We start from the raw sequence: 24,657 nt of genomic DNA, 5'->3' as shown, positions 1-24,657 counted from the left end.
CCTCCAGAGCCCTGCTTGGCAGGAAATGGCATCCCTACTTCCTGCTGCCTTTGGGGGAAGGGCACGCCATTCCAGAGAAGGCTGCCGGAGAGCGGAGGCTGCTGTTGCCCTGCTGGGACACAGTAGCCCAGAGCCTGATGAGCCCAGGATGTGTGAGTCCTGAGCTGTCACTTGGGGACTGATGTTGGAGGAGCAGTAGGACTGGTCCTCTGCTGATTGGGGTATTGGAGTAATTCCTGGGTGAATTCCTGCCCCGCAAAGCTTGTAGGAGGCTCCTCTAGCTTGACACAAGGAGGGAAATGAAGATTTCAGTAGGAGCCTGACCACTGACTTCACTGGGAGTCGACCTGAGCACCTGCAGAGAGGAGGCGCATTGCACATGGCTGACAATTTTTTGCACCTCCATGTGCCATTTCATGCAAATTGTTTAGCTAATTTGTATATAACAAACTGACTTTAAAAATGTTCTGTGGCTCTCATGCTAATGTAGCCCTGGTGCGGGAAGCGCTCTGTTTATCTACCTCGCGGCAGCAGAGCGAGTGTCCCATGGACATGCACACCCACTGTCCTGCTTGCACGACTCAACCCTGAGCCTGGGGGGACATCCTCTCGCTGGAGGGGGAAATGTTTTGGTTAAATAGTTTATTCACCAAAAAATGCAGCTTTAGGATGACCAAAACTACTCACAAATTCAGGCTGAATTTGGTGAATAGTTTCAGCTGAATAAAAAATGGAAAAAAAATATTTTGAAAAAATCTAAATGGCTCATTTCAGCATTTCCAAAACTATATTTTGTTTCAAAATTTAGCTAGATTTTTTTTAAAGGGTAGAAACTAAACACATTTTGTCATTGGGTTACACATCTATTTGTGAAGTAGCCCTAGAACGCTGGCTGTCAGCATTCCCGGGTTCTGTTCCTGGCCCTGGCAGCAGAGTATGGTCTAGTGATTAGAGATGGCATAGCCAAGTGTAACAATGCCCATGTTTGCGTCATCTTTGGGTTTCATACCCAGGATCTCTGAATCTTAAAACCATGGACTTCTACTATTTGAGCTGAAAGACCATGCATGTTAACATGGAGGCCATTACAAATTCATAATCACAAACCTCTGTATGTGGTCTAGCCAGAAGAGAGGAACAAAGTGCCACATTGTGCTAACATGGGTTAGACAAGCACGTAATTTAGCCCTTTTCATCGGAAAGGCAGTGTGGCAAAATAGACCAGACTTGGCTCGCTCTCATATGACAGACTTGCATTCTGTTCCCAGCTCTGCCTCCAGTGCCCTTGTCCAGCCCCTCAGTTATCTTATCTGTAAACTAAGTGAATGGTCGTTACCTCCCCCTATGAGTCCCGGGTTAATAGGAGTTGTGATGGAAACACACAACATGAAGAACAGTAAGTAGGAATGACAGGATTGAAATCCATAGGCTCTGGCTTGTGGCTCAGTACTACTAAATTTGCCAAAAATATTTTTTGGGGATCCCAACACTATTTGTGAATTCAGGTTGAATTTGGTGAATAGCTTAAGCTGAAAAAATCAACTATTTCAGAAGTAAGCATTTCAACTTTTCATTTAGAAACAACATTTCATTTAAAAATTTAGCCATATTTATTTAAAAAAAAAAAACCACCTGAAACACCTGACAATGAAACTATATGGAAAACTGACAAAAATTGTTTCAGCTCAAACAACACTTTGACAATCAAAAACAAAACAAAAAGTTGTTTTAGACTGGTTTTGTGTTTTGTTTTGTTCTTTTTGATTTGGGTGGGGTTTTGTTTTTTTATCCAAAACTAATTTTTTCCCCTAGTTTTTTGTTTTGGGTGAGAAAACAATGAAAAATTAAGGTTTAGGGGGAAATTTCTTTTTCAATTCAGGCCCCAAACAGAAAAATCGATTATTCACTCAGATCTTCTTAGTGCCCCTTCCCCTAGACTACCAGGTATTGTATCGAGCAGGGTTGGTTGATTGTGGCAATTTACCTGTTATGGGGGAATGCATGCCAAAAATGCAAAATGTGTGAGTGTCATGTGACACCTGGCAGGTATGTTTGTGAGGCCACTAGCCAGTGATGCTGTAGGACAAGAGCAATGTGTATGTAATACTACTTCAGAATGTATTTCACCATCAACCTTCTTCCTGAATATTTACTAATTAATTCTCACAGCCCTTCTTACCCCTCTGGGTAGTCCACATTAACATTCCTGAGGAAACTGAGGCACAGCCAGATTACAGAGATGGTTGGTGGCAGGTGAGAGTGTAGAACTCTGGCCCTCTATAGACTGTACCACTCCATCGATGTGGACTGTACTAGCCATCGATGCAATGGCTGCACTGATGCCCCAATATTAATTATTGAGGCATCAACAAGGCCCCCAAAGTGTTCAGGCAGAGACAGAGTCTGCCCTGCACTGACAGACTGTGGTGCTGAGGTTCAGATTTTCAAATATGACTGTACACCCACAATTGGAAAGCATGGCTGCCATTATGCACCTAATAAAAATGCCTGGCACTTTTCATCAGTAGAGTACAAAGGAGATCAGTGTCATTATCCCCATTTTACAGATGGGGAAACTGAGGCAAAGAACAGCCTAGCAACTTGCCCACGATCACCCAGCAGGATAGTGGCAGAGCCAGGAATTGACATTGGTCTCCTGCACCTTAGGCCAGTGCTGTTGGCAAATCAATCCTCATGCTTCTGGGCATGAGTTGATTGCTAGCTGGTGGGTAGGAAGAAACTTCTCATTGTGGCATCATAGGTCTACTCCTCTGAAGCACTCAGCATGAACTCTGTCAGATGCAGGACACTGGACTAGATGGCCTATAGGCCTGTCCCTTCCAGCATGGCAATTAGCCTGTGTGCCCTCCTTGACTGAACGGGAAGAGGTGAAGTCTAACCCTACCATACTCAGCTGCACTACCTGATGCACATAGTCACATATTCCTGGCTGGATTGGACACTGGGCTGAGCCCTATTGGAGCTGAGCTTGGGGGCTCCTGGGCTGAGACTATAAACACTTTCTAAGGAGGTAGTGAGGGAAACAGCACAGCAGGGTTAAAGAGGCATGTGACATAGCTGTATTTGCCCTTTAGATGAGGAGCTTCTTCAGAGGAGGAAAGGAAAAGCAACCATGTGAGGAATGCAAGACAGCCCCAAGGGACAAGGTGCTGCTATTGTGCAGAGACGGCATCCACAGCCTGCTGCACTGGCTGGCCTAGAGACCACCCCAATTCCCGGCAGAGCAGAACGGGGGAGGGAGATTAATCTGCTCGGAGCTGAACAGTCTGGGGTTACACAGTCTCTCTTCTACCCCCTCCTGCAGACGCTGCCATGACACGCCCCTGGCCCTCACTCTCACACAGCCGGTTCCCTCACTTTGTTCTGACCGTTTTCCGAACAGCTCTAGACCTGGCTCCAGAACGATCAGCAAGACTTCTGGAAAGAAACAAAAATCTTCCATTTCTTTTCAAAATGTTTTATGGAAATTTTCCAGTTTCATGGCAGAAAATCCAGTTTTCGTTTCTTCCATCCAAAATATGGAAAAGTAAAAAAACTTCCAAACCTTTCGTTGAAAAGGTTTTTAAATCAAGGGTTTGTTGGAAGACTCTTTGGCTCTAGTCAAGTGCCAGCTGGACAGCCTCCTCCACCAGCCTCGTGCACTACACTGACACCCAGGGAAGGCCAAGCCTGCCTCGAAAGGAACCATCTCTCCTCGTGTGGTGTTTATCTTCCCAAACAGGGCATCACACATGACCTAAAATAATGAAACCAGACCCACCAAAGACTGTCTGCCCCCACGGCCCCCCTTCCCCCATCCCTCCGGTTGTGTATGAAGAGGCTCAGTGTTCAGAGCGTTATCATACTCCCATCTCATGGTCAGGGTCTGACTTTCCTTCCAGTTCCTGACGTCACAAACCAGGCTTCTCCCCACGCTGGGCCTACCCAATCTAAGGGGTTGTCTACATGGCAAGCCAGAATCACCAGTACCCCAACTTGCAGTGCACTGCCATCCCATGTCAACACTGGGCGTGCCATCCCATGGTACACTGCAGGACATTCCCTGGCTGTAGCAGTGTCCACACAGGACATAACTGCACTGCAAGCTGGTGTGCTGTAGCTTCACCGGGCTGGCCATATAGACATGGCCTTAGCCTGCATCTTGGGAAGCACTCCAGCCCGTGAAACCAGTGCTCTCAGGCTAATGCAATGACTGTTCTTCCCCACTCTGGTCAAGGAGCAGGCCAGATGGTGCCTGTGGATTTGTGCTGTAGCCCTGCAACTCTCTGGCAAGGGCACTGATGGGGACACCAAAACAGATGTAGGTGGGACCCCCAACACCTCTGCCCCAGGCAAAGAATGGGTTCCTGCCTTGAAGTCTTTCTGCCTGTGATGGCGGTGGGAGAGTCTGGGTGTGATGATTTCCTGTGAGGTTTTGGAAACTTGGCCCCAGATGGATATGGAATACCCTGTCAGGTGCAGGGCACCCAGCCCACCGTCATCCTGCCTCATCACCCCAAAACAGAAATGGGACTGACTTCCTGATCCTGTGTGACTAGCTCGCTAGGATCGGACCAAAGGGAGTCACGGGCTCGCCGGAGAGTGTCAGCTCTTCCAAAGTGGATTGAGAGGATTTCCTCTGGTCTGTGTTACCATCCCTTACATGCCCGTGAACTCTCTGTCTCTCCTCCATACACACACTTCCCGTACCCACCTCCATGCAACCAAAGCCCTCATCTCTCACCCACACCTTGCATGCCCATATTTTCATGCACAGACACTCAAAGGTGAAAGTGATTCTCCCAGCCAGCTTGGCTGTGCCATTTCGAGGCTGTGACAGCCAACCACACATGGGAGTGCTGAGTAAGGCCCAGGAGAGAGTGCAGCTGTCAGCCTCCAGCAAGGATGCTGGAATGGCTGGCTTCGGGATAAGGTCTGAAGCCAAGGCAGGTGAGGCCGGTGTTTGGAAGTGCCCCGGCAGGCACCAGACCCAGATGCCAGCCCAGATGAGTGCCCCCACCGTGGGCTATGTTAACTACCCTTGGGCCCTGAGAGAGAGACTGAGAAGGACTCTGTGACTTGGAGGGGTGGGGAATCCAAGATCAATGAACACTTATACAAAGTGGAACAACTTCAACAGGAGAGCTTGTGAGAGACACACACACCCGTGCAGGTGGCTCTAGATGAAGGCTAGCTTCCCAAAGGTGGGAAGGTAAACAATGAAAGAAACATTGGGCCAGAGTCAGTGAGCATGAGAATGGCTCTAGCCTGGCGATGTCTGTGTGTGGATCTAGCCCTAGATTTCCCATGCAATGGGCTTGAGGACAGTGGAGGGCCTCTGCTTTGACGAGTCCCAGGACAGAAATACTGAGGTGCTGCAGTGCAGGAGTGAGGTGCGCTGATGGAGGAAGCAGTCAGTACTTCACATTTCTTCCACTAAAATAGCATGGGCCAGAGTTAAACAACTGTGTGTGCCGTTGTACGGGTGTGCAACTCTTGATGCACATAAACCTGGAGTTGCATATGCACACACCTGTCACACATCAGCAAATCAAGAGCAATACGTCTGTAAATTGGGCACATTCGTTTCTGCTTGTGCCCGTCTGTAAAGCTGGTCCTAATGTTATAAAATGTGTAATTCTGAAAGAGAAAAAATAATTCTGGCTCAGGAGCTTCGTTCTGCCAGAGACCCTCACTGACAGTCCCCTGCTCCCTCCGAATGTCGCCTTCTCTGGAGCCACTTTAGTCCTCTAAGCTTGACGCTGTTTCCATCCTGACCTGGAAAGAGCAGGGCCTGAACTCATAGGTCAGATATTCATGCTCCTCACACATGTGCTTCCGCATTGCTCTTACATTTAGAAAACTTGTCTTTCACCAAGAGGCTCCAGCAGAGTCAGGCCCTATTGCATCAGGGACTGGACAAAACACACAGCGCCCGCCCCAAAGAGCTCGCGTCCAGCAGACAGGCGAGATGAAAGCAGGCCTCAACAACACAGAAGATCAGTGGCAAAACTGGGACTAACGCTCAGGCCCACTGAATACCAATCCTTACACTGGAAAAGGCCCCAGCCCTAAAATCCTATGGCTCTGCTTTCAGCTCATGGCAAGCCTCTGCTTCTCCCACAGTAGAGCAGAACATACAGGAAACAGGCCCAGATGCTGGGCTGGAAGCCAAGGCACAAGAAGAGCTGCCCACCAGAAGCCATTTACCATATATACTAGAACCTGAATGAATCTACTGACTTAGACAATGCCGTATGTATTCTTATAACCCAGAGCATGCTACACTTTGTGTAACCCATTTACATGTGTGCAGACATGTCTCTGCTAGAACTCTTGTAACAACTCCCTTCCTATAATGGAAACGGAATCATTTCATTTCGTAGTCTTTTAAGTTCATTAATGAAGTTTCATTTAATAGTCTTTTAAGTCACTTGCTCATGTGTCTGCTTTGTGTGGTTTTATTTTGAGAGTTGCTCTTTGGCTCGGGAGATTTCTGTGCTGGTAGAGTCCAAGGCCAGAAGGGACCAGTAGGATCAGCTCGTCGGAGAAGTTCCGACAATTAGCTCTATAGCCAGCCCGTTCTTTGGCATTGCCTTTAACAGGGCGCGAGGGTTGCGACAAAGTGAACTCATTTCATAGTTATTGCCACACAACCGCATGGTTTTATGGAAAATTGGTCTTGTCAAACAAACCTGATTTCATTCTCTGATAAGACTGCAAGTTTGGTTGCTCAAGGTAACTGAGGAGATGTAATATAATTAGACTTTTGTAAGGGGTCAGAGTTTGATTAAGAACTAGCACTGCACAATATCCGTAAAGCACATTTTAAGTGGATTAGGAACTGGCTAATTGACAGCACTCAAAATGTAGCTGTCCATGGGGAATCATCATCAAATGGGCCTAACACTATTCAACATTTTTACCAGTGACCTGGAAGTAAATATAAAGAAATCACGGCTGATAAATATTGTGAATAATGCAAAGATTGGCTGAGCGAGTGGTAAATAATGGTGAGAACAGGGCAGTCACACAGACCTATCTCAGTTGCTTGGTTAGCTGGGCTCATTTAAACAAAATGCATTTTAATACAGCCAAATGCGAAGTTATAATCCAGCAAAAGGAATGCTGGTCAGCCCTATAAATTGGTAGGCCTGTATCCCAGAACCCAGGGACTCTGAGAAGGACAGAGGGTTCACAGCAGACAAATAATTGAACAGGAGCTCCCAGTGCAAGGCTGGGGGAAACACGGCTAATGCCTTTCTTGGATGGATACTCAGGGGGTGGTGAGCAGGAGTGGGGAGGGGATTTGTCCTTCCAAGGAGCTGCTACTCTGTATGGTGCTTGTGATGGTGATGTCACCTCCAGGTTGATTTCCAGATAGGCCATTTTGAGTATTTGTGCCTTTGAGGCCTATGACTGGGGCTGTCTAGTGCATTGTATAGCACTGCATCACCTGCCACCTGCAAAAGCCTACCTTTCTCTCAGTTCCGCTGAGAGTGGAGGCATGAGGTGTTTCAATTATTTCAAAGTCTAGTTTGTGGTGCTTGCCCTTGCATGGACATGTCAGCGTGCCCCGTCCCACGCCGGGCACTAGGTGGCCGCTGTTGAATTTTAGCTGGGAGTTGCTTCAGCAGTTTGGGGAATTTATCTTGTACAATTTTGCAGTGATCAGTGCAGCTCAGTATGGTGCAGGCAGAGCCCCTGTCTTAGCCGGGGGCCTGGGTGATGCTAGAGGATTTAGTTGTGCAAACCACTTTTCCCCTTTGGTCTTCACAGCCGCAGCACAGTGCGTGGTGCCTCAGACAATCTCCTGTGCCATTGTCACTCCCCATCCAGTGTACGTTATAGGGCTGTTTCCACTGCTCGTTAAAAAACAATTTATCTTCTTGCAATAAGCACTGGTGGCATCATGAACTGGACATTTGCCTTTTTCCTGTTTTTGTTGTCCCCATAATACAGGCTTTGTTTGCTCTTCCTTGCAGACCACTTCACTGTGCTTGCCTTTATTTTGTGTGTGGTGAATAGCTTCCTTTCTTTCTACTGCTTTCCAATTCCGTAGCTGTTCCTTTGCTTGCACTGCTGCAGTGGATATCAACATCTTGATCAAGTTCCAACTCTGACTGCTGCAACATATCCCACAGATACGTACGACTCTTTTAATGAAAGCTGAGCTTTTCGTAACAACACCAGATCTTGTGAGATACACTAAAGCTGGCAACACCGTAAATCAGTCCACACGCTTTCTCTTCTGCCTTATGTTAGGAGCTGTGTGTTATGAGTTCCACACTGGACTCTATGCAGCGTTCATAACAAGTACTATGTTTTTGCACCTTCTAATGTATCGACTTTGCAACATCTTCCATAGGGTCAGTGGTGACCGGGTCTGGGGTTCACCCAAGGAAGTGGTTGCAGGGACATTGTGTGCATGCAATAGGTTGGCATCTCGCTCATCCTGCACCAGCAGGTCAGCTCATCCCTCACACAGCGACACTTTCTGACCCAGCGACACAGTGTGCCTGACAACAAGGGGCTCAGGGATGCCTGGAGCAGCCCTTTGTGCCCAGCACTGTCACCGGGATCAGGGATTATGGATGATTTCCAACCTAGAAACACTGTGCTGTGGGGTGGAATTGGCGGAGAGAGCAGCCAGCAATACCTGGGGCTTCCCAACCACAGTGGGGAGAAACAGGGGCACCAGCCGGCTGGTCAGCCTGACCCGGAGCCAAGAGTTGCACCCAGCTGTTAGACTCAGGGCTTGAAAAATGCTTGGGGTGGCTGATGTGCATGGGGGTGGCATGCAATAGGCCCAGCAGCTCCATCAGCAACAGCTCTTTGGTCTCTCATTGGCAGGGGAGGACTTAGAACATGAGAAGCAGTAGAAAAAGGCCCTCTGACTGCTGAGTGAATACGGAGCATTAAAGTGGCTCCTTGCCCCCCCCCCCCCGCGTAGTCCAGCACTCGTGCTGCACAGCATAGCCACATCTGCTCGTGGCACCCAGTGATGCAGTCAATGCACAGGATGGGGGTGGCTGGGGCTTACAGGGCGGCGTGCATTATCTGGGCACTGCAGATGTAAGAATGGGGTGTTTGACATGTTCACCCAGTGCTTCTGGCCTCACACCCTGCCCAAGGCTGCAGAATCAGCTGTCGACTTTGGGGCTCTGCCCTGCCCGAGTGTCAGCCCTAGTCTATGGTGCCTCTGTTCAAGGCTTGGCTCTGGTGGTGCCAAAAGATGCTCCCTGCTGCAGCAACAGCCTCGTGCTGTGAGCTCTGCCTGGGCCCTGAACACAGACCCTCATGGCTCTGCCACGCCCTGCAACATCCCGCTCCAGTGAGGCCAGGCCTGCAGGAGGAAGGCAGCTCTGGGGCAGGGTTTGGGCATTCTGGGGAGAGTATAGTGCTGTTGCCTGCTCCACATCTGGCTCTGACCAGCAGGAGAATACTGGTCTTCCCCAGTGTCTGGGTGTGGACGCAGGTTCCAGCAGTGGCAGCCAGAGTCCTTTTCCATGGCCCATGCCCAGGTAGCAGCATACTTGGGAAGACCCTGTCTCATCCGTCTGCATCACAAAAATTCAACCCACTGGCCTCAGCTGTTCTCATCTCTAATCTCTTCCTGAGACCTGCAGCCCTTTGATTCCCATTTAATCCATCCAGCATCCACAGATGGTCACACATTTGATCCTTAGTAGGGTCAGCTGCTGCCCTCCTGCCAGAGGTGGATGCTTTGCAGTAGTGGGTGAAGTGATTGCTATGTGCGCATTGGGATGACAGCTGCCCTCCCTCCCTACTCCCACCCATAAAATGATTCCAGATGGAGGCGCCTGCTTCACTCTGCACCTTTCCCAAAAGCGTTCCTCTCTACCCACCCCCCAACCCAAAAGAGAACAAGGGCAATGCTGATCCGCCAGGCCCCCCTTCCCAACACGTAGAACCGATCTCGGGTGGGGGCTGCTCCACTGGGAGTTCTCTGGGAGGTCCAGCTCTGTTGGTGCAAACAGACAGATCCCATTGGGAAATCCCAGCTCGCTGGGTTGCTGACTGAATCAAATCAATGGGGCCAGGTTGTTAGCACATGGAGTGAGGGCTCCTGGGCCTATCCCAGCTCTGGCACGGATTTGTATTGTTTGCATCCCAGCAGCACCTCAACCCCGCCAGCCAAGCTCACAACCCACTTGCACTGGGCGCCTCGTAAGACACGGTCTGCGGCAAAGCTCACTGTCAAACTGGGCAAGGCAGGGGAGGGGGGTCGGCCTCAGCCCAGGTACATGGTGAAGCAATAGCAGAGCTGGGGAGGAGAGTGCTCAGCCAGCACCCTGGCCACGGAGCCAGGCTGCTTCTGCTAACACTTGTGACAGCGTGCGAGTGACTTCACCTTTCTCTGCCATCCTGGCAATTCATTGCTCCTGGCCCAGGTCAGCCTTGGGGGCTCCCAGCACTTCTCAGAGCAGGGCTATTACCCAGGACACCTGTCCTGTTTGCCTAGTTAACCCTGGCTGGACATTTGCTACCTCTCAAAAACGTAGCGAGTTTAAGGAAAGTTTGGTGAGGCCCTGGGGAAGCTCTGTCTGGGCCGGGGGAGGGGGGGGCGGATTCCAGCTGCCTTTCTCCCTGTGGTGGCACAAATTCACAAGTGCCGGCACATGTTCGCTGTTTCCCCTCCTAGGTCCCTCGCGTTAGGCCAGCAATACACCTCTCTGGGGTCCCAGCCCATCCTGTGCGGCTCCATCCCCGGGCTGGTCCCCAAGCAGCTCCGCTTCTGCCGCAACTATATAGAAATCATGCCCAGCGTGGCCGAGGGGGTGAAGCTGGGGATCCAGGAGTGTCAACACCAGTTCCGAGGCCGGCGCTGGAACTGCACCACCATTGACGACAGCCTGGCCATCTTCGGGCCAGTCCTGGACAAAGGTAAGGGAACCACGAGGCCGCTGAGGCTGGGGCGGGGCTTTCTTCCATTTGGCTGCCTTCCAGGACCATGCAGAGGCGCAAGCTGCGATCAGGGCCTGTCGTGCCGGGCGCGGAACAGACACGGTGAGAGAGAGGCCCTGCCCAAGGAGCTCAAAGGGGTGGGAGGGGAGACAGAGGGGGGCACAGAGACGGGATGGGACATGCCCACGGTCGCCCAGCCCCTGCATGGTCTGGCTGGGCTGGGTAGCGGGAAGGTCTGCTCATGACAGCGGCTCTCACCAGGCAAGTCCCTGCTGCGAGGGAGAGTTTGCCCTGGTGACAGATTGCAGCTAGGCTCAGAAATCCGCCGGACCATGCGTGAGTCTCGGGGGCAGGGTGTCCTCTGCCTTGCCAAGGGAGCCAGTGAACACGGTCCAGCTCTTCCCACACAGGCCCACGGCGCCCATGTCAGCCCAGCCCGCTGTCCCCTGGCACAACAGGACAGCGGGAGGCTCAGCTGGGCTTGGCCAAAGGCTTGGGCAGCAGTGCCCTGACCGTGCCCTGGGGAGTGAACCACCCCCTGTGAAAGCGGCTTTGGGGGAGGAGGAGGAACGCCTACACCCCCTCCTCACCCCCTGGGCCTGCAGACCTGGCCCGTGGGCTGGAGTGACCGCAAGGGAAAGCTGCAGCCTGGCCAGAGCCATGGGGGTCCTACAGCTGCTGCCTTATTTTGCCCAGAGGTGCAGATCCTAACGCTATATGCCTCAGTCCCTCTGGTTTGGACTCCCAGTCCTGGCCTCCAGGGCAGGGTCTGCCCCAGCCACACACAGGTGCTGCCTGGTACTGCCCGCCAGAGCCCCTGGCCACAGCCCGCAAGGTCTGCCTGACCCCTTCGTGGAAGCTGCTTATTTAGTCTCCCCTCCCTGTTCCAAGACTCCATCTGGGCTAAGCTGGGTCCCCTTCAGGCCTCTGTTAATAGCAGGGATCTGAGGCACCCCCTTACCCACAAAGACTAGAACCCCTCATCTGGTCGCTTCTGAGAAGACAACGGATCAAGGCATTGAAACAGAGGACTAAGGAGGCAGAGCTCCTGCAACCCATTCCCAGATCTGCCACTGAGTTGTTGCATAGCCTTTGAATAAGTCATTGCCCCTTCGGTGCCTCAGTTTCCCCTCTGTGAAATGGGGACAGTTAATGCTTCCTGACCTCACAGAGAGGCTGGAAGGCATCAGTAATGTTGCTAAGGGAGGCTGATGCCTGTGCTAGGGAAGGCCAAAGGATTATTTGAACCAGCTGAGACGGTAGCTGGAGAGCAACCTCACCCATTGTCTGTGGGCCCCGGCCTTTGACACACCGTGGGTCAGCCTTTCACAAAAGCTCAGCACCCCAGCATGGTCCCCAGCACCTCTGCTGCCCAATATGGAAACTCTGGCTGCTCTTCTCCCAGCCACCCCTTGCCAGGGGCTGGATTTGCTCCCTGTCCCCTCTGTGCACCCAGTGACCAAGGGTCCCACTTACCCCAGGCAGCCCCAGACCTCGTGCTAGCAATGCCAGGCTGCTGGCAGCAGAAAGGGAACCATGTGGCCAGACGCAGTGGAAGGGAGCTGGAGTCAGGGCACCGTGGCGTCCTGGTGCTTTTGGCTGAGTGGGGGGGAAGCACAGAGCCCAGGACACCAGCTGCGAAAAGGCCAACAGCACCAAGATAACCCTGTGGCTTTTCTCAGCAATGCCACTCACAGTCATTTGCATCTAAACAGGGGTGTATGGGATGGGATCAGGGGGCCCGGGGCCATCTCAATATCAACTCAAGAGACTTAAGAGGCGGGGGAGAGAAAAGAGAGAGGGAGAGAGCAAAATAAGCTTATACTGATGAGAAAGAGCTAAGCTTCCTCCCCTACTGTGAGGCAGGGTGAGTGAGTCGTTTCAAAGTGCTACACCATTCACACGCCCTTTAGCCACTGGGATCTGGGGGTGGGGGATGGGGAGAGCCATCAATAGGGCTTTCCCAGCCGGGCTGGCAGGATTGGACGGGGATGGCAGGCCGGGGACACTGTCCCGTTGCTACGCGGGGCTCTCGGGGAATGCCAGCTCTCTGTGCTGGGGGGACATTGGACGGCGGAAACTTTCCGCATTATGCTGGTAATACAGTGTGACACCGAGGGAACAATGGCAAATTGAGTGGCCCAGCAGGTAACGGGCCTGGCGGGGAGACAGTCGCAGGGGTGCACTGTCAAGCACTGGCTAATCCTCCCTCCCGGCCCCTCCCTGGTTCTGGGAACTTCGCTTGCTCATTTCGCTGCTGGGAAATTTCTCCCCAACGCCTTGTGCAGACCTAGTGGAGATTTTCAAGTGATTCATTTATAGTGCCAGGCCTTCCCTGCCCCGGCGCCTCTTCTCACTCCCCCATTGACCTGCTGGGTTTGAACATGGCTCCTGCCAAACTGGCTCTGGGGCTGCAGGACAAAAACCACCCCGAGTAAACATGGCTGTGGTCGAGCATGGCTTAGTCTTGCCTGTATCTACAGAAAGTGTGTTCTGACCGGGGTTAACGTGCTCTCCCCTGCCATGGACAAGAAAAGTGCATGGCTCTGACACTCCCAAGTTTAAAGCATTTACTTTTTTGGCAGGAGGTTGTTCGAGCTGGGGGTGTTGCACTGATTAAAACCTGACCTGTAAAGTAAACAACATTGATCAGGCTTGTGCTCTCCACTTTTTCCCCTTGGGGCGGCTATAGCCAGCCTTTAAGTAGAGCTGACGCTTTCCAGCTTGCTTTTCCCTTCGGAATAGCAGGAATGCCAAGTTTGTTCTTCCTTGTTCCAACGGGAGGGCTTCGGGGATGATTCATGTGCCCAGGGGCCGGCAAGTGGAATCTTTAACCCCACGGAGCTTTTCTCCCAAGGGTTTCCGTCTCAGAACTGATATGGCCCCATCACTGTAGGCTGAGCCCCTCTCAGCATGCCTGTGACAGGGCTCAGGACTATTATCTCCATGTGAAGCAGAGCCACCTGTGGGCTTCGAAGCACGTACTAAGTGACTCACCCAGGGTCATGCAGGAAGGCTGTAGCAGGGGCAGAAAATGACCCTGTCTCCTGAATCCCATTCCAGACAGACCAGCTTCTTTCCTCAGCTGGTGAGTTACAGTTACAAATCATCTAAATACAAATTCTTGCCCCCTCACTCGGCTTGCACGGTCAGATCTGGTGCAATAAACCTATTGATGCTCTGGTCATCCATAGAGGTGGGGGTTGCAGAGATGGCAGAGAGCCATCAATAGGGATTTCCCAGCCTGACCGGGAGGATTGTATTTAGCAAACACAGGTTAGACAAGAGCTGACTGGGATGGGGGGAAGTGTAGAGCAAACCCTTCTCAGGGGGACTGATGTCTGAAACCTTTGGTTCAGAGAGAGAGAGAAGTCACAAGGCAGGTTCCCCTTTTGCTGGTCACCATAAGGTCATGTCTACATTTAAATAAAAAGTAACCCAGCTGAGTTCTACCACATCTCCTTTGTCTCCTTCCTAGCCACACATGCAAGAAAAATGTTAAGGAATCATTTTAGGTCCCATCGAGACTAGTTAAATGAGTCGGAGGATCCAGCTACAACCCAGGTATCCCTGACTTGGTTACTTAGACTGATAGACTGTAAGGCCAGAAGAGACCATTGTGATCATCCAATCCCACCTCCTGCATGTCACAGGCCACAGAACCTCACCCACCCACCCACTCCTGTGGCCATAACTTAAAGGCTTCAAGTTATGGAGAATCCACCATTTACACTAGTTTAAACCTGCAAGTGACCTGTACCCCATGCTGCACAGGAAGGCAAAACAAAAAGCAAAATAAAAAATGCCAAGGGTCTCTGCTAATCTGATCTAGGGGAAGATTCCTTCCCTTCCCCAAATATAGCAATCAGTTAGATCCTGAGCACGTGGGCGAGACCCACCAGCCAGACATGCGGGAAAGAATTCTCTGTAGTAACTCAGAGCTCTCTCCATCTATTGTCTCATCACCAGCCGTCAGAGATATTTACTATGAGAAGTTGCAGACAACCTCATCAGACCATCCCCTCCATAAATTTATCAAGTTCACTCTTGAAACCAGTTGGGGTTTTTGACCCCACTGTTACCCTTGGGAGGCTGTTCCAGAACTTCACTACTCTGATGGTTGGAAACCTTTGTCTAGTTTCAAGCCTAAACTTATTGATGGCCAGTTTATATCCACATTGGCACTTAACTTAAATAACTCCTCTCCCTGCCTGGTATTTGTCCCTCTGATGTATTTATAGAGAACAATCGGATCTCCCCTCAGCCTTTGGTTGGTTAGGCTAAACATTGCAAACTCCTTGAGGTAGGTTTTCCATTCCTCAGATCATCCTAGCGGCCCTTCTCTGCACCTGTTCCAGTCTGAATTCCTTTTTCTTAAACATGGGAGACCAGAACTGCACACAGTGTTCCAGATAAGGTCTCACCAGTGCCTTGTACAATAGAAATAACACTTTCCTATCTCTACCGGAAATACCTCGCCTGGTACATCCTAGGATTGCATTAACCTTTTCATGGCCACATCACAGTCATCCTGCGATCAACCAATATACCCAAGTCTTTCACCTCCTCTGTCACTTCCAACTGATAAGTTCCCAGTTTATAGCAAAAATCCTTGTTGTTAGTCTCTACGTGCATGACCCTGCACTCTGCACTATTAAATTTCATCCCATTTCTATAAACTCCAGTTTTCAAGGTCATCCAACTTTTTTGTTTGCTATTCCAGTCCCCCTCTGTACTGGCGATACCTCCCAACTTTGTGTCATCTGCAAACTTTATTAGCACATTCCCGCTTTCTGTGCAAAGGTCGTTAATGAGAATGTTAAATAAGGTTGGTCCCAAGAACAGTCCCTGAGGAACTCCACTAGTAAGAGCCCTCCCACCTGACAGTTCACCTGTCAGTGTGACCCGTTGTAGTCTCTCTTTTAACCAGTTCTTTATCCACCTCTCAATTCTCATATTAATCCCCATCTTCTCCAATTTCACTAATTATTCCCCATGTGGAATAGATCTAATCTACCTGCATTACTGAAATCCAGGTAGATTAGACCTTTAGACATTCCCTTGTCTAAAAAATCAGTTATCTTCTAAAAGGCGGCGATCAGGTTGGTCTGGCGCAATCTAGCTTTTATAAAGCCAGGCGGAATTTTACTCCAATTACCATTTATCTCTCTGTCCTTAACTACTTTCGCTTTCAAAATTTGTTCCAAGACCTTGCATACAATTGAGATCAAACTAATGGGCTTGTAGTTTCTCTGATCACTTTTTTGTCTTTCTTAATAATAGGTTCTATATTAGCAATTCTCCAGTCACAGGGTACAACTCCCAAGTTTAAAAAAAACCAACAAGGAGTCCGGTGGCACCTTAAAGACTAACAGATGTATTTGGGCATAAGCTTTCGTGGGTAAAAAACCCACTTCTTCAGATGCGTCAGTTTTTACCCACGAAAGCTTATGCCCAAATACATTTGTTAGTCTTTAAGGTGCCACCGGACTCCTCGTTGTTTTTGTGGCTACAGACTAACACGGCTACCCAACTTTATGGATTCATTAAAAATCCTTGCTATTGGGCCAGCAATTTCATGAGTCAGTTCCTTTAATATTTTTGAATGGAGATTATCTTGCCCCCCGCTCCCTGCTTTAGCCCCATTAAGCTGTTTGAGTTTGACTTCCACCTCTGATGTGGTAATTTCTACTTCCATGTCGTCATAGCCACCCTGCTACTATCCCTAAGCTCCTCATTGCCCTTATTAAAAACTGAAGAAAAATATTTGTTGAGGTGTTGGGTCAGGCCTAGATTATCTTTACTCTTCACCCCATCCTCCGTGCTTAGTGGTCCCACTTCTTCTTTCCTTGTTTCCTTGTTTTCTTTGTATTTATATGGCTCTAGAGCAGAACTAGAGCAAAGCTGACCACTTCAAAAATACCACCCTGAGACTTTCAGAATGGACTGGATAGAATACTAGACAATGAACTGAATTGCTGGAGCACAGTCTAGACCCACAGCATAAGCTAGAATCTGACTTCTATGAACCACAGGAGCAAAGTGACTTTTATTAATACTGGTGCCCCTCTGCCGAGAGCTAGTACAAATCTGGGGCCTTGCTGGTTGGCTTCCCAATGGCGGACAAATCAGGGACATGGAGTTTGGGAATATCCTTAGTGTAAATTGCTTTATTTATTCCTATGCACCAGTCTTGGGACAGAAACAGTCCCAAACAGCACGTAGTACACCCCCTCTTCCAGAAATCCCAGACTGCATATCAATGCCCAGTCCCCATGAAGCTACTCTGTACCAGGAATTGCCCCCAAATATAGAGAATAAAGCAGAGAACAAACTCTGCTGTCTGCCAGAGTTTCTCCCAAAGGTCAACTACAGAACAAAACTTAAAACACAACAGCATTTCTTTAAAGACTAAACACTTGCTCACAAACCAAGAAAAAGAACTAAAAGTAAGACTAGGTATAACAGTGACATCTATTGACTGACTCTTGCCATAACAGCACTATGGTTCGAGCCCCGCTGTTCACAAGGATTAAAACATGGTTTGATAAAAAGTTTTTTGTTCTGTGTAATCAGCAAGCTTTCCACAATGCTATACAAATAATCTTATCGGTTCTCACTGCCCCACCACAAAGTGAGTTACTATCATCCCCCCTTCACTGTGAGGAAAACTGAGGCAAAGGTGGGTGGCATGACTTGCCTAAGGCCAGAGGAGGCATCCGCCTCACAGTTAGGATTAGAATTTAAGAGCTGAACACCTAAAATCCAGGGCTCGATCCACAAGGGCCAAGGTTCCCAACAGTGACCAGCCAGTTCTTTGCAAATCACGCAGTTCTGCCACCACCTCCTTGCTTCCCTCTGCTACATTTTATTGAAATGTGAACTAACATACTCTCAGCACGTTGTTAGTGTCGCTTTTCCACTTAATAACTGCTGTAGTGCCCACGGGCATATTGAGCAATTGTGATTTTGAGAGGAGGGGTCTGCCTCACAATCTCCATTAAACTGTGATAGACACGATGAAAAACTGAGCAGTTCTGCCCTGGAACGTGCCTCATGAGCGGTCTGACACCAGGCCTGCCCTGGAACACGCCCCAGGAGCATCCTGACGCCAGGCCCAGGCCTAGAACATGCTACATGAGCACCCTGATGCCAGGCCTGCCCTGGAACACGCCCCACTGTCTATTTGGGTGCTGCTGACTTTTCTTTGCATCTGGTGCTTGTCTGACTTTTACAAGCCATTTATTTTTTCTGTTTTGTGCTGCATAGTGTCACACATGCAAAATCTCAACCTCTGAGTCACGGCCGGCTTCCTTGCCATGGTGCATTTTTCCTGCATTCTTTGCAGCTGCAAGCACGGTGTGGAGAGCCCTGGTGGGGAGGCACTAGAGAGGGGCCACGTAGGATAACGCATTGGTTAAGCGTTAGTGAGCTGTTGTCACTGCCCTCGTCGGCTGCATAGGATCAGAACCGCGTAGGTATTATTGGTGGTCCAGCAGCAGCCAGTGGCCCCAACCCAGCCCAGGGCACTGTTGTGCTAGGTGCTGTGCCAATCCCCTGGGGACCACTGTCCCTTGGCTCCTGTCCTTGGTAGATGTCTTGCCTGCAGGTGTTACCCTGCTGTGGGTAGGAAGTGCCTGTGATGCCAACCTCCAGCATCGTAGATCCGCCCAGGACCTCCTATGGGAACTTTCAGGGTCTTGCAAAGTTCTGTGGCTTCCTGCGTCCCTCCCTCTCTCTCCCTCCGCCCCCCATTGGTTCGTGCTGGATTACAGGGCTCCCTTTCTGTTAACGGCACGTGGCTTCACGCTCATGGCCTCAGTTAGTTCTTGGAGGGCTGAGTCCCGTATCTTTCCTCTAGCTGTACTGTCTTCTAGTTCAGCCTTGCACACCGGTGCCCTCGGGGCTAGGCCCTGCTCTTCTGCAGCCTCTACGGCTAGTTCTAGCTCCACAGCAATCCTGATGGCCTCTTCCAGCCCATTCGGTTTCTCCTTACAAAGAACTATCCAGATTTCTCCCCCAGCTGCATGTCATAAGTTGGTCCCTGGCCAGTAAATCCTGCATTTGGTTGTCATAGTCCAGGATCGCCTTGGTGGCCCGGTGCCAGAGGAAATAGCCAAAATTGCTGACAGATTCCCCTTTTTCTTGTCACCAGTTGTTGAAGGCTGCTCGGTTCAACTCAGGGTCTGTGGTCCGATGCAGAGACCACTGTGGAACATCCTTGACAGAGGCACATTCCCCTGGGGTATCACAGGCCAGTCCTTCAAACACGCCAGTCCTTCAAACACTTTTACTTTGGAGCAGCAGGCCAAGAAAATCCAGCTTGGCAACCTCTTCCCAGCTAGTTATTCAAGCAGCTTGTTCATAATGGTTGAGCCAGCTGGCCCAGCACTGACCATGCCTAGTATACGCTCTGGGGAAGAAGATGGGGCACCGCATCTCCCACTTGCACTGACCTTCCACTCTTGGGGCTCAGGGGAACATTTCAGTCATCAGGAGTGTTCATTTCTACTCACTAAGGAGATCTCATACCTAGGGCAACTGCCTCTTAACTCCTTGCCAACCAGATTCATAGATTCCAAGGCCAGAAGGGACCAGTGTGATCATCTCATCTGAACTCCTGTATAGCACAGGCCAGAGAACTCCCCCCTCCCCCCCGATAATTCCTATTTGAACTAGAGTTTGTCTTTTAAAACAAATCCAATACTGATTTTAAAATCGCCAGTGATGGAGCCTCTACCACAGCCCCTGGTAAGTTGTCCAAATGGTTAATTATCCTTAAAAATTTACACATTTCCAGTTTCCATTTGTCTAGCTTCAGCTTCCAGCAATTGGATCGTGTTAGACCTGTCTCTGCTAGATTGAAAAGCCCCTTATGAAATCTTTGTTCCCTATGTAGATACTTATAGACTGAATCATAGAATCATAGAATATCAGGGTTGGAAGGGACCTCAGGAGGTCATCTAGTCCAACCCCCTGCTCAAAGCAGGACCAATCCCCAATTAAATCATCCCAGCCAGGGCTTTGTCAAGCCTGACCTTAAAAACTTCTAAGGAAGGAGATTCTACCACCTCCCTAGGTAATGCATTCCAGTGTTTCACCACCCTCCTAGTGAAAAAGTTTTTCCTCATATATCCAACCTAAACCTCCCCCACTGCAACTTGAGACCATTACTCCTTGTCCTGTCATCTTCTACCACTGAGAATAGTCTAGAACCATCCTCTTGGGAACCACCTCTCAGGTAGTTGAAAGCAGCTATCAAATCCCCCCTCATTCTTCTCTTCTGCAGACTAAACAATTCCAGTTCCCTCAGCCTCTCCTCATAAGTCAAGTGTTCCAGACCCCTAATCATTTTTGTTGCCCTTCGCTGGACTCTCTCCAATTTTTCCACATCCTTCTTGTAGTGTGGGGCCCAAAACTGGACACAGTACTCCAGATGAGGGCTCACCAATGTCGAATAGAGGGGAAAGATCATGTCCCTTAATCTGCTGGCTATGCCCCTACTTATACATCCCAAAATGCCATTGGCCTTCTTGGCAACAAGGGCACACTGTTGACTCATATCCAGCTTCTCGTCCACTGTCACGCCTAGGTCCTTTTCCGCAGAAAAGGATCAAGTCACCCCTTAACCGTCTCTTTGCTGAGCTAAAGATTGCACTCCTTATCACTATAAGGCACAGTACCTTTAATAATTCTTCTCTGAACCCTCTCCAATTTATCACCATCCGTCTTGAACTGTGGGCACCAGGACTGGACGCAGTATCCCAGCAGCCATTGACAGAACCAAATAGAGGTAAAATAACCTCTCTAGCCCTCAGAATTCCCATATATACATCCAACGGCTGGCAACAGCTTCACTGGCTAACTGATCGGTCTCAAAATGTAATTGGCCACTACAACCCCCAACCCTTTTCAGAGTCGCTGCTTCCCAGGATAGCATCCCCCACCTGTAAGTTTGGCTGACAGTCTTTGTTCCTAGAAGTGTAAATTTAGATCTATTAAAATGCATATGTTTTGCTTATGCCCAAGCATATCAAGTGTTCAGATCACTCTGAATCAGTGACCAGTCCTCTTCAGTATTTACCACTTCCCCATTTTTTGTGTCCTCTGCAAACCTTATCAGTGGTAATTTTTGTTTTCTTCCAGGTCATGGATAAAAATGTTAAATAGCATAGGGCCAAAGAAACTAGTGGGACCCCCACTAGAAACACACCTGCTGGAAGATGATTCTCTGTTTCCAATTACACTTTGAGACCCTTCAGTTAACCAGTTTATAATTCATTTAATATGTGCCATGTTCATTTTGTATTCTAGTGTTTTTAATCAAAATGTTGTGTGGTACTAAGTGAAACATCTTACTAAATCTAATTTTGTTGCATCAACACTATTACCTTCATCAACAAAACTTGTAATTTCATCAGAAAGTATATCAAATTAGGGTGGCAGGATTATTTTCCATAAACTCATATTAATTGGCTTTAATTATACTACCCTCCTTTACTTCTTTATTAATCAAGTCACATATCAGCCACTCCATTACCTTACTTGGGATAGGTGTCAGAATGATAAGCCTATAATTACCCTGGTCATCAGGTTTCACCTTTTTAAATATTGGCGTATTATTAGCCTTCTTCCAGTCTTCTGGAAGTTCCCCACTGTTTCAAGACTTATCAAAAATCAACATTAACAGTCCAGCGAGGGTTGCCCTCTGCACTCCATTGCTCTGGGCGCAGGCAGGGTTCCAGGCCAGGATCGGTCAGTGACGTATCTTGCTGGGGCCTCTCTGCACTGGCTCCCTGCCCAATCTCCGTTGCTTCCCCACAAGTCCTGCCTCGACCTGCTCCTGGCTGCAATGTCCGTCAGTCACAGCCTGCTCTGAGCTCTCTCCCTGACGGGTACCAAGCGCCTTGCCTCCTGGCTGTTCCTGGCTTTCAAGCTACCACCACGTCCCCAACTGCAATGTTTCTTTTTGGATCAAGGCCTTCCACAGAATTTCTGCTCCCTCACCTGGGAGAGGGATGTGCCTCCATGTCTCTCCCCCATCCCAAGTGGGTTGATGGGAATGGTAGGCCCCTGCTTAGCAGACTCATTGCACCTATATTCTCCCATGTGTGCCATGACTAATTCCTCTCCATTCTTGCAGATGATTAGACTCACCCCCTCAATCCCCTAGCTCAGCTAGAGCTTTTCATTCTTCCCTCGGAAATCAAGCCCTCCAGCTCGTCAAGTTCCCTCCATGTGCCTGAGCACAACTTAGCCAAGTGAATTTTGTTTCTAATAAACTTGCTGATACATAAATTACTGTCTGGGCAGGACACCTCTATAATTACAGAAGAAAATGGCATGTTCTTGTCCAGTCTGAAGGCAGCATGCTTTGGTTTCTCTTTAAAGGGCTCGATTGTGCACTAGTGAAAGATGACCCCGTGTATTTTCAGCACTCTGCAGTGCTTGCCGAGTTAGACACAAGAAAACAGACGTTCAGCCTGAATTCAAAATAAACCCAAACAGTAAAATTCCCACGGGCTGGAGAGCATGCATCGAGCTCCTCCTACCAACCTGCGAAGAACAGAGCACAACATGGCTGCCGGTCTCTGCAGGCGGCAGAGTCTGAGCACTTCCAAGGTGCGGTGCACGGAAAAGAAGCCTGTCACTGAGAACTGCAGCAGGGTGAAGAACGGCGACTCGCTGGAGCTCCTGTGCTGCGGCTGAGGTTCAGGGAATGAGAACGAACAGCTCAGCAACGACCTGACAGGCTTGCAGCGAACTGGTCCCCCCCCCCGTACCCGCTACGCCGGGGCAAGATGAGCCAGAGAGGGTCACACACTGAGGCAGAGGCAGCTGGGCCTGACTTCCCCATCCTGTGTGGTGGTCCCTGCAGCCATCACTGCCTCATCCCCATTATCTGTCTTCCAGAGTGCTGCAATCGGACCTTTTCTTGCCATTGATCCCTTCTAGGGGGGCCAGAGGTCGATTTTTCCTGCCTTGTTCAACTCTTCGCTCTCAATCTCTGGGAGCATTCATGGAAGCAAAGCCAGGGGAGTTCTACTTTTGAAACCCAGTGGAATGCCCAGAATATGAAGATTGCTTCTCTTTGGCTTGTTTTCCAGGCCCTCCGGTTTCTCCCATGCTCTGATTCGGGGAAGCGGTTTCCCTTGTAGCTCCTTTGTTGTAGTGATTCATTTCCCTGAATGTGAGGTTTGAGATTTGAATCAAACACAAGGAGGGACTGGCTGGTGAGGAGCTGTTCTGCCAGGAAGCCCCTCAGCCATATTCCCTTTCTCCGATTCAGAGATTTTAAGGCTGGAAGGGACCATTCTCCATCCCTGACCATTTTTAAATCCAGACTGGTTGTTTTTCTAACTGATCTGCTCTAGGGGTTATTTGGGAGCAGTTCTCCAGCCTGTGCTACGCAGGAGGTCAGACTAGATGAGCACAATGGACCTTTTTGGCCTTGGAATCTACCCACCTATGATCTAGTTTCACTTTCTGCATCACCCCAGCCAGAGAATGTCACCAAGTGACCCCTGCATGGAGCCCGGAACATCTGGTTGAGTTAGAGAGCATCTTGTAAGACAAGCAGGCTGGGTTTAAAGACTGCAAGAGATGGGGAAAACTGCACTCTAGGGAAGCTGTTTCAATGATTACTCACTCTCACCATTAAAAAAACTGAACTTTATTTCTAGTCTGGATGTTTAGATTCAGCTTCCAGCCATTAGATCTTGTTATACCTTTGTCCTGATCATCAGACAGCTTTTCCCTGTTTTTATATATATGCATAGACCATGATAAAGGCAACTTTTAACCTTTTCTTGGCTTAATTAGAGAGGCTGAGCACCTTTAATGTCTTCCTGAAAGGCACCTTGTTCCAGCCCATGAATCATTCTTGTTGCTCTTTCCTGAACCCTTTCCAGTTTGACTTTTATCTTTTTGAAGTGCGGACACCATAATTAGACAGTGTTCCCGTATCAGTCTCACCAATGCCATACACAGCAGGAATAGAATCACCCGACTTCAACACAATGTCCTCCTTGCCCGGTATACATCAAGAACTGTGTCTATGCCCCGGCTCTAGGTCTTGCTCATTAGGGAACTACTCGGTTTTGGGATTTTTTTTTAAATTAATAAATAACCTTTTTAAAAAGATTCACAGAAGTTGGTGGGTACCTGGGGAAGGGAAGCGGCTAAACATTAACCTAGCACATAATCCCATGGACATGAGCATAAAAGCGACCGTACTGGGTCAGACCAAAGGCCCATCTAGCCCAGTGTCCTGTCTTCCGACAGTGGCCAGTGCCACGTGCCCCAGAAGGAATGAACAGAACAGGGAATGATCTAGTGATCCATCCCCTGTCGCCGATTCCCGGTCTCTGGCAAACAGAAATCCTGTCTCTTCACAGCTACGCGAGAGTCCGCCTTTGTCCACGCCATTGCTTCAGCCGGCGTGGCCTTCGCTGTCACCCGCTCCTGTGCTGAGGGCACCTCCACCATCTGCGGCTGCGACTCACACCACAAGGGACCCCCAGGCGATGGCTGGAAATGGGGGGGCTGCAGTGAGGATGCCGACTTTGGCGTTCTGGTTTCCCGGGAGTTTGCAGATGCCCGAGAGAACCGTCCGGACGCCCGATCAGCCATGAACAGACACAATAATGAAGCAGGCAGAACGGTGAGTGCCTTCCCCACCCCACCCCACCCTCCTCTGCCACAAAACTGGCACATACTGTAGTCCCC

General features: G+C 49.6%; 1 protein-coding gene across 1 annotated transcript in view; it reads left to right on the top strand.

Annotated features, from left to right (window-relative positions):
* WNT3 (Wnt family member 3) overlaps positions 1 to 24,657 on the top strand; it is an 84,188-nt gene that overhangs the window by 54,593 nt on the left and 4,938 nt on the right. The window contains exons 2-3 of the mRNA XM_084616109.1: positions 10,667 to 10,908; positions 24,327 to 24,592. Of these exons, the coding sequence (XP_084472235.1) occupies positions 10,667 to 10,908; positions 24,327 to 24,592 (508 nt within the window). The remainder of the gene's footprint in view (positions 1 to 10,666; positions 10,909 to 24,326; positions 24,593 to 24,657) is intronic.

Source organism: Lepidochelys olivacea (assembly GCF_965140295.1).
Source record: "Lepidochelys olivacea isolate rLepOli2 genome assembly, chromosome: 27".
NCBI lineage: Eukaryota > Metazoa > Chordata > Testudines > Cheloniidae > Lepidochelys > Lepidochelys olivacea.
This window is presented reverse-complemented; position numbering and strand designations above follow the sequence as displayed.